Source organism: Boleophthalmus pectinirostris, unplaced genomic scaffold (genome assembly GCF_026225935.1).
Source record: "Boleophthalmus pectinirostris isolate CB_2022bp ecotype Guang Dong unplaced genomic scaffold, ASM2622593v1 HiC_scaffold_22, whole genome shotgun sequence".
NCBI classification, from domain to species: domain Eukaryota; kingdom Metazoa; phylum Chordata; class Actinopteri; order Gobiiformes; family Gobiidae; genus Boleophthalmus; species Boleophthalmus pectinirostris.
The window spans coordinates 24,860,149-24,870,511 of NW_026571190.1; the positions used below are offsets into that span (position 1 = coordinate 24,860,149).

The 10,363-nt window shown below is 38.5% G+C and overlaps 1 protein-coding gene across 1 annotated transcript in view; it reads right to left on the reverse strand.

Moving 5' to 3' along the window:
- The window catches only part of LOC110166088 (ubinuclein-2-like), a 19,152-nt gene extending 11,345 nt beyond the window's left edge, over positions 1 to 7,807 (reverse strand). The window contains exons 1-17 of the mRNA XM_055158466.1: positions 7,758 to 7,807; positions 6,136 to 6,326; positions 5,913 to 6,053; positions 5,660 to 5,816; positions 5,535 to 5,562; positions 5,316 to 5,409; positions 5,008 to 5,028; positions 2,864 to 2,956; positions 2,670 to 2,733; positions 2,475 to 2,573; positions 1,905 to 2,048; positions 1,723 to 1,818; positions 1,471 to 1,547; positions 1,162 to 1,356; positions 700 to 873; positions 316 to 489; positions 88 to 202 (exon numbers count right to left, since the gene is read on the reverse strand). Coding sequence (XP_055014441.1) covers positions 88 to 202; positions 316 to 489; positions 700 to 873; positions 1,162 to 1,356; positions 1,471 to 1,547; positions 1,723 to 1,818; positions 1,905 to 2,048; positions 2,475 to 2,573; positions 2,670 to 2,733; positions 2,864 to 2,956; positions 5,008 to 5,028; positions 5,316 to 5,409; positions 5,535 to 5,562; positions 5,660 to 5,816; positions 5,913 to 6,053; positions 6,136 to 6,321 — 1,858 coding nt within the window. The 5' untranslated portion in view covers positions 6,322 to 6,326; positions 7,758 to 7,807. The remainder of the gene's footprint in view (positions 1 to 87; positions 203 to 315; positions 490 to 699; positions 874 to 1,161; positions 1,357 to 1,470; positions 1,548 to 1,722; positions 1,819 to 1,904; positions 2,049 to 2,474; positions 2,574 to 2,669; positions 2,734 to 2,863; positions 2,957 to 5,007; positions 5,029 to 5,315; positions 5,410 to 5,534; positions 5,563 to 5,659; positions 5,817 to 5,912; positions 6,054 to 6,135; positions 6,327 to 7,757) is intronic.
- Between the last annotated feature and the right edge of the window lie 2,556 nt (positions 7,808 to 10,363).

Genomic DNA, 10,363 nt, shown 5'->3' on the forward strand with positions numbered 1-10,363 from the left:
TGGGAGTGGGAGATAAAATATGTGTTATTACTAAAGATGTATTACACTCATCATATGTGAATCAGCACATTGTAAATGTACTCTTACCATCCCTCCACAAATCAGAAGTGAATTTGTCAGTGGACTGGTTCAGCAAAGTGGCTACACACTCATTCAATGGATCCATGTTTTTCATCAACCACTCATCTGCTTTATAGTCAACCTGCACCACAAATCACTCACTGTCAAACAAAATTCTACTTCTGTAATGCAATATGGTAATAATATATGTTTTAGTCAAAATTATTTATAAGGAAGTTAACAAAGGGCAAAAACCTTTCCAGCATAATGAATGATACAGAAGTCAGAATCATCTTTGAGTTTCTTTGGTTTCTGAAACTTGGGGTGAGTTCCCTGTTCCTGCACCAACTTCTCCACAAAGGTCTTGTCTGTGGCTTTGGGAAACCAGCACTCTTCATCGAGCAGAGCCAGGATGCCTGGGGGTCCAGCCTTCAGGTACAGAGTAACAAAGCAGAGAAGATGGCAATGTCACATACCCAGTCATTAGAACACCCACTGATTCAACACGTCTAAACCTGCACATACAACATCTGCTTTCTCCAAAACTCTTACACAACACAAGTCTGTAGAGTCAGGTCCAAATAAGGACAAATGCTGAGTGTTTGGTGTATGAGCATAAACAGAAAGTGGTCAGATTACCGGTTTCTCTATGAGGTCGATACAGGGCTGCAGGTCCAAACCGAAGTCAATGAAGCTCCACTCGATGCCCTCGCGCTGGTACTCCTCCTGCTCCAGGATGAACATGGTGTGGTTGAACAGCTGTTGCAGCTTCTCATTGGTGTAGTTGATGCACAGCTGCTCAAATGAGTTCAACTGAGGACAACAAAGACCAAAAAAAGAGTTTAGTTCACATTTAATCACTCCAGAATTATTAATCTAACCATCTAAATTATCGTTAACATGCACTGTCTCAAACAAACAATAAATAAATAATATCCACCAACTAAGAGACATGTAATTAGCTGTATCTGGCATTAAGTGCTCAATGTAGTGTTATTGTCACTCAGTTTTGACAATAAGAAATAGGCTTGATTCTCAATACAAGTTTCAGTACCACAGTGATAATACAACACACTGGACAAAAGAGTGAACTCATTTTACCTCAAAGATCTCAAATCCTGCAATGTCCAGGATACCGATGAAGGATGCTCCCTGCCGTTTGGTCTTGTCCAGTGCTTTGTTGATCCTCATCACCAACCACCGAAACATCCTCTCGTATGAGGCTTTGGCCAGAGCCTCCACAGCAAACTCTGCCTGCTCCTGAGTCTGGGCCTTCTGTACATAGTCTCTGCCAACCTGAGCAAAATCACAGCAACAATGATAAATAAAATGTTGCCATAGTTAAGTAAGAGTAGGTTATGTAGAAAGTAATTCAAATCAGTTTTAATATCATATGATCATGGGTCAGACCTTGATTCGTGGAGACAGGATAGCTCGAGTGAAGTCTGTCACATTAATGCCAAGGAGATGACACACTTTCTGAGCAGCTGAAGAGAAACTCACATGTCAAAACATGTTTGAGTTATGTTGTAATGTTTTACAGTACTTTTCCTATGCATCTGTATAACTGTTTTTTTGGTTGACTATTATCTGAAGCATTTTGGTCAGCTCAAGTTATGTTAAATGTGCCATATCAATAAACTTGAACTGAATTGGATATACCAGTATCATCGGGCATGGAGGCCTGGTCTGAGTGACGCTCCTTCTTGAAGGTCATGTTACCAAGCTGTAAAACGGCAGACACCACCCGCAACAAACCTGAACAAATTGCAAACAAACCAAATGATTAAAAGTAAAAGTAAAAGTAAAAAAGTAAAAAAGGAATGTCATGCTGAGATTCGCACCTATACTCTCTTCCTCTGGGATGCCCATAATCTGAAACGCCTCCATGGTTTCAGTGAACATGTCTTTGTCCTGTTGGCCGGGGATGGTCATGTTTCCATTGGACAAGAACCGGTATTTTTTATAATCCTCAAGGCACAGTTCAGCTGAAGGACAGAAAAGCCTGTCAACATCTAGCTCTTATACATGGAGTTGAATTATATTTATCAAATATTAAGGATGCATCAATCCAGCTTTTTCAGTTCTGATACTTTGCCTTTATTTATTTAGTATCTGCTGATACCCGATATTAACAAATACCAGTGTAGGGACGGAAAATGACACTTATCTACTGTGAATTTATTACACAAGAAATCCAATTGTATTATGCAACTGTTATTTATCCTCCAACTGTTTCGTATGAATAAAAGTTCAAACATGGGGCATTTTGTGCTAGAATCAGCCTGTAAATACTCTTACATCCAATTAAAGGCCCAAGCAGGATATCAACTTCATTCAGTATTGGTGCATCCCTATCAAATATACTGAGATTTTCTGTGATAAGAATTTGAAATATTCTCCAGTTTACGCACAGCGCAGCTTTTCCCCTGCACCCGTCAGCATATAATAGAAAATGTGGAAACTCCGTTCTTCTTTAGCTTGTCTAATGGCCCGAGACTTCTCCAACAAATCTAGTAACATCTCAGTCAAGGATTAGCAGCAAATTCAGAAAAAAAGCAACATTACAAAAATAAAAATTAAAAATAATCACTTGAGGATGAGGATACAAGTTTCAATGTTGGCTCCAACGATGTATCCTGTGACATCAAAGTTGATCCGGATGAATTTTCCCTAAAAGTGTATAAATACATTTGGTACAGAAGTTCTACAACTGAATACATTTATAAATGTTCGTGAAATCCCTCAGTCATCCAGGTAGGATACATAGTAAAGGAGAAACTTGCTATTGTAGTAATCTTACAAATCGTGAAGAGTTGTCATTCTTGACGGTCTTGGCATTGCCAAAGGCCTCCAGGATGGGGTTAGCTTGTAGCAGTTGTTTCTCCAGTTCACCCTAATACAGAATGACATCATAAGTAGACCAGGAGACCATGTTTAGGCCTTTCACGATAATAAATGCTAAAGTACAATATATTGCAATATATAGTTTACAAATTTTTGCCTCTCAGACACCATAACCCTTAGGTAGAATTATCTCCCCAATGTGGCTGTGTTTTTAATCACATGATAATAATATTATTATCATCATTATTATTATTACCTCCGCCAAGGAGGTTATGTTTTTGCCAGCGTTTGTCTGTTTGTTTGTTTGTTTGTTTGTCTGTTAGCAACATAACTCAAAAAGTTATGGACCGATTTTGATGAAATTTTCAGGATTTGTTGGAAATTTGAAAAGGAAGAACTGATTTCATTTTAGGGGTGATCCGGAAGAAATCCTGGATTCTGGATCACTTTGAAATTTTAGTTAACTTTGTGGTAAATGGGGCCAAAAATCTTGTTTCTCAATATCTCGGTTAATTATTGACCAAACCCTGTGAAATTTGACTCAGGGATGGACAATGGGATCCTCTTTCATATTCCAAAGGCTGATCCGGATCTGATCCAGAAGACTGATTTTATCGCAATTTATATAAAAAATGGGGGTAGTCCTTGGCGGAGGTCTGCGCTCTCTGAGTGCTTTTCTAGTTAGTAGTAGTATCAGTAAGTGTAGTAACTTTGAAGTAATTTATTCAATCCTCTACAGCTCAAACCTTATTGTAGAACAGAAAAATAAAAAAAAGTTCCACACTAGTACTAAGAAAAAGTGCACATGATAAATATCGACCCCCAGAAATTATTGTTCCATCATCATGTATTGAACAATAACTCAATAACTCAATAATTATTGTGGCTAATCATGATTCAGTGCTAATGCAAAGAAACAGGTTAGTGCAAAGTTAGATGTTGTATTCAAAAGACTGGCCTCAGGTTATGTTATCATTGCTCAATCACACAAACTTAACAGAATACTGTATCCACATTCCAACACACATTCCCTTAGCAAGCCTATTCAAGTAGCAGCCCTGTGCATAACCAAGCAGGCAAAACAAGACAACCACATACAGGTTAGTGATCCCCAAAGGAAAAGCAGGGCAATTCAATGGCAAAACAACACCCACAATCAACAGATAACAAAAAACACATTCCTTTCTGCACTACAATATGGTAATGTAAGATAAGGTAATGAGAGATATATTTACTTACTTACTTATTGTATCTATTTCTATCAATTTTCTATCTATTTGTAACTTTTACTTATACATGTATATAATTATGCCTCTTAAGTCTTGGTAGTTTTGCTACTTATTTTGAATTTATATTTTCACTCTTTGTTATTATAATTTATTGTGTTGTCTGACCTACTGTGTCCAAATAATTTCCCTTGTGGACCTATAAAGTTTGTCTAAGTCTAAGTCTTGAGCTGAATAAATTTGGACAAATATCTAATTGGATTTTTTCTGACTAACCTTCAGTAGATTTACAATTTATGTTTTACTTATGTTTTAGCCAACATTTTAAGCACACCCAGGAGCATTAAAGGTGCACTTCGTAACATTTCTAGTGGGTGCTCCGCCACCTGCAGGCTACAGCACTACGCTACATTACAATTCAGATCTATGGACCTATTCACAGAAGGAATCATTGCATTTTTGAGCAATAGAAACACCTGTGATTAATAAATGCTAGATGGACATGTTTAATGTCATACCATGGAACATTCCACGGAAAGCAATAAGAACTCCATGGAGACAAGTAGGTAGCGGATCATCCACCAAAAAGTTATACAGTGCACTTTTAACTTTTGAAAGAAGAGGGAAAAATTTACTGCTAAGTAATACACAAAACAAATATTTCACAATTGCTGCCTTTTGCAATCCAAATTGAGTATTTTATCATAATATGTATTCATGTTTTGTAGGATATTTTCAGATGTTGCTAGCAAATACGGTGTGTTGTGATAGCATTTTTGTAAAAATGCATTGAACCTCCCAATACCCACATGGCCCCTTCCCTTTGTTAGTAGAGAAACATGACTTTGCTTAGTTAAAGAAAAGAACAACTCACATGTGTCAAAACTGCATGGGCCTGTAAAAGGGGTACATAAATCATAATGATGTAACAGAGATAACCTTTAGTCAATTGTTTTTGAACCATGAAAAAATTTTATCTTAAAATAACACAAAGCACAGTGTCTGTGCCCACACATCTCATCTACAGGTACTGCAGAGACGGGCAGGTCAAGACATGAACCAAGAATGTGGAGCGACTCATTACTCATTATTATTTTGGGCTCATTACATAAAACTAGGAAATCTATAAGCCCCTTTACATAACACAAGTCAAATAAAACAGTTAATGCTTTTAAAACCAACCTGCTCTTTTTTGGATTTGGAAGATGACGCAACATGGGCCAAGTACTGAATTACTTTCTTGGTGTTTTCAGTTTTTCCTGCTCCAGATTCTCCCCTAAAAAGACAATAAAAACACACATTAAATAAAGCACTTTAGGCTTTCCCATGTTATTTCCTTTCTAATTTTAACAATAATTTAGGATTATAGGGCAAATGTAAATTAATTCAAAGAAAACATACGTGCAAAGAATAGACTGGTCCTCACGGTCTACGTGGCAGAAAAAAATTAAGTCCCATTATTATAACTGTAAAATAAGTTGTATTGCATAGAGTGCACTTATGATTCTGATTGTGAGTCGTGGTACCCTGCATCATGCTGCGGTATGCGTTGTCTGTGATGGCGTAAATGTGAGGGGGCATCTCGTGTCTCTTCTTGCCCTTGTACATGTTCACAATCTCCTCTGTGTAGATGGGCAGGTGCTTGTACGGGTTGACCACAACACAGAAGAGACCCGAGTATGTCTGTTTGAAAATAACATATGAATGAAGTTTAAAATCACACACATTAAAGTCTTGCTCATTTGCTCTGGCTGTAGTAGCACATTTTAACAGACTGACATAGATGAGGCCAGAGTAGTATCGCTCTTTGATGTTGTGCAGCACTGAAGCTTCATTCAGACAGGTCAGCTCAGCCATGTCCTCCACTTTATTGAATTTGGGGGGGTTCATCTTCTGAATGTCATCTTTATTTACTTTGATCTAAAGTTTACAGAGAAAGAAGAATTAATAAATTGATCATAATATCAACAACAATGCAGAAAAAATATCTACATGTTTTTACCTTTTTGGCAGAGTCCACAAGCTCAACCAGACACTCCTCTCCCGTCTCCTCTTTGAGAGAGCCAGCCTCAAAGCCCAGCTTCTCAGATGGGACCCACACCAGTTTTTTGGACGCCCAGTCGGCCTGGGCCAGGGGGTTGTTGACCCCACTGCGGTCCCCATACAGGAACTTGTCTGCGTCCGACATTTTAGCTTTGAAGAAGAGAATAGAAAAATATGTTACTTATATTGAGACTGAGCAGTGGACTGGGCAGTTTGCTTTGACTACAAACATGACAACTGTCACTCCATGCTGTCAAAAACCATCTGCAAGGTTTGCACAAGATAAGTGCTTGGACTGCACTCATTTGAGTCCTTGAATTCTAACAGATGCAATAAAAAGTTGAGCATTCCTCTTAAGGACATGCATCAGGCTGTATCAGGGCAGGGGGGGATGCTCTGGCCCAGATCCTGCTACAAGAATGTCAGGAGCAAGTCTGGGCAGAAGCAGAAATGTCATCATTGGTCCACCACGCCCAGCAGCTCTTTAAATCCACAAAGTGCTCAAAATGCTCTGGATGCTCCACTGAGGTGTATACTAAAATAAAACAATATAAATATAACAGAACTAAATTAAATTATATAACTATATGTAACTTTTGTTTTGTTTTTTTCCTACACTGAGCATAACCTTAACTAAGGTGGTCTACTATTTTATACTATTGAGGATTATTAGTATTAGTGCATTGGCAGGTGTAAATGAGTAGGGCTCATATTTACACACACATAGTCCTCGGTTCAGATTGAGTGTGTTTATAGTGAGAGGGATAAGGGGATAAGTGCACAGAGTGTCATCTGTGCCTGCCCTAAGTTCATTAAGCGCTCAGTGTGTGTCAGCCCTGGGAGAGGAAAGACACTTTTACTTCAGTTGACACAATAATCATGTCTGTAGTGAATTTTTAATTGTTTACAATAAACAGTTTTCAGCATAGCCTTTAGTAAACCACAAGGACATAAGCAGAAAACTGGTGATGTTCACATGAGTTTGCATAGCCTCACTCATGAGCCAACTTCCTCAGGAAATTACATGCACTTTTTTGCTTCAACATGTTTCAACATCTAGCCGGTTGATTCGCAATATTTAAATATGTGGCCATAGGATACAATTATAGAAACTCCAGGCAGGCAGATAATAAAGATGTTTGTTATTAAACCCTCTAGGGCCCAGATCAAAACCACAACTAATTCCATACGCACGTCTTGCACATCTTTCATTGAATGTTCTGGGATCGTAACAGGAAAAGCACTACTGATTTGAATATCGATTGATCATTGTTGGAGTCAATCATTCATTCATACAATCATTATGCTCTTCATTAATTCAGGATTGGGATCAGTTGTGGAATAAATTGTTTATGTTTAAATGTCTTTGTATTGCACACTTCTCCAGGTGCTGATCCTGATTTTGGCTCCCTGTCAATCCCAGCTTTATTTCAACTTCTGACTCAGCGTGACACCTGTGTTTGGCACGGGTGACTGGCCAATAAATATTTTTCACAGAGAATAGTGTCCTAAATTACAATGCTGTGTGCAATTTTGTTAAAAAATATAGTCTCTCTTGATAATATTTGGTACAGATCTTACTCTTAGCAGTTAGCACCAAATCCTGTCCAGTTGGGAAAGTTGTATCCTCAGGGTAGACACACCTCCCTGCAGAGAGGATGGGTGTGTGCAGCTAATTTATCAAACAGTTTATCTGTGCAACACTGGATATGCATAATAATAATTTGAATAGGCATTTAGGAAGATTACAATAACTTAATATTACACTTTCTCTAGGACCACAGTCAGTCCACGGTCAGTAAAAGCATGTGGTTTGGAGCTGAGTTCTGACTTTGAAGAAAGAAATGTGGTTGATTTGTGTGTGTGTGTGTGTGTGAAATGGCCCTAACTGTGTATTGTTTACATTCACAGAAACATGGGGATCTGTTTTTATTTGTTTATGATTCTTTTTTGGCATATTGCCCAGCCATTTTGTATTTGGGAAGAGAAGCTGTCAATCAAATTACCTACTTCTATCAGTGTCATAACTTCAGTATTGGAAATTGAATATAGTAGGCTATTCACAATTGTGTTAAAAGCATTTAGGGCAGGACAGAGCATGCGCAAATAGAAAAGGGGCTTCTCTATGGCGTCTGCTGCAAAATCTGGCACCTGATCAGATCCTAATCCCCATCTCACCTGGCTTGTTTATTTAATGGGAGAAGTGCGGACAATGAAGTAGTAACGTGTAAATGAGGCGTAAAAACCCGTAATCTGGTCTCTCTTTGATGCAAATTCACAAGACCACAAAGTTGAACTCACCTGTTTTTCAGAGACAGGCACGTTTGTCCTTTTCCACTCGTGACTTTAAACTGCTCCCAAAACAAAAACCCGCGTGGGGACCTGGGGACCTGGGCACCGGGGTGAAGCAGCGTCTCCCGTGGGTGTCCTCTTCTATCGCCCGGGTGCAGGCAGCTCCTCAGCGGGGCTCGATCAGGACAGACACCGCTGCTTTGATCCGCCCAGTTTTACTTTTCGCAGGTGAGTCCTCCCTCCTCCTCCTTCCTCTTCCTCTTCTTCTTCCTCCTCCCATCCTCACTACAGCGACGTGTTCAAGAGCCCCCAGAGTACGTGTTCAACAACGCTGGCATTTTATTTTATTTTATTTTATTTTATTATTAAGCCTACTCTAAATTGTGCACAGTGAAATTTTCTGTATAATCTATCAGAGAACAATTGTCATATTTTACACCATTTACTCAATATTTAGGTCTACTTTTTATAGTCATAGTGATTTTTATTTTAGGACAACCTTTTTTCAGCTCATTCAGACAAATTTGTGGGAAAATTCCCTTGTCCTGGCCGCGTGTAGTAGATTATCTGTGTTAAACATCTGTAAAAATCATTGTAATACTTTTTGTGCATTGTGTAAACTTTAAAACTGTTACAATGAGGCGTGGTTCCAGCTCATCCTTACACCTCTACTACCTGCACGTTTTCAGCCAATGAGCTTTTTTATAATTTCTCACCTTATATGGGCAAAGAGAGAGGAGCCAAATAAAAAAGGAAAAGTGAGAAAGACAGGAGCACAGGCCAGGGGGTGTGGTCTATTGTTGAGATCTGCACCAGTGTTAAGTTTCTTCACAAACCTAGTCATTACTTAAATCCTTGTCATCCTGTTGGTCAAATTTGTCCCACATCAAAGTTAGTAAAAAGGTGGTGTAAAACAGGTTCCTCTATGTTCAAATACAAAGCATCCACACGCAGACTCTTCACAGTGACTATTAAAGCAAAAAACACAACACACTCTTTACTTGTTAGTGAGAACGAGAACAAACTAGTTAGACACAAGCTCATGTTTCCAACTCTATAAATCTGTTTGCAGTGGGACGTCAGCAAAAGCCTTCATAACATTTCAGACGCTTCTTGTGTTCTATTGACACACATATCTCTGTAGGCCTATATTTGGGTCAGGTATGCAGCTATAGGGCTTGTATGCAGTTAAGAGCTTCTGTCGGACTCTGATGCTCACACCAGGACAACAAGAATCTAAAAAGCTATTAAAGAAGCACTTCACAGCTTTTTTGATGGAAATGTTATTGCTTCAAGAATGTTACAGTGTGATATTACACTTTTTACTGTGAAGGCAAACAGGCAACCACACCCAAGTCACAGGTACGAACTGTAGAGAGGGGACTCTGTTTACAGTTGGAATGTATGTTTTACAATATATTTTTGAGCAATAAAAACAGTAAAGAAATAAAATAAATAGATACATTAAAGGGCCCATTTATTATTTATTACGTCATTTTCTGATCTATGTTAAAATGTTGTCCCTTCATCAAAAACATACCTGGAGTTTTGTTTTGTTTCATTCACACGTTTAACACACAAATCCTGCATATTTAGGCAGAGTTCTTCTCTCAAATGGAAAACACTCTGTTCCAACTTGTGCTCTCATGAGGTTATTAAGGAAGTGCTCCACTGTGTTTTTAAACTACATACGCCTTCACTAAAATAATTTGGATAATTTCAACCCTGGAATTGCCAATCTCTTCTGAACTAAAGGTAACATAGCTGTTCACTTCAAAATACCAATAAATGACATCACAATGTGGAACAGCTTTGGAGATGTAGACAGACTAATAAACCAGGGTTACTCAAACGTGTGAATGAAAGAAAACACAACTCCAGGTATATTTGCGAAG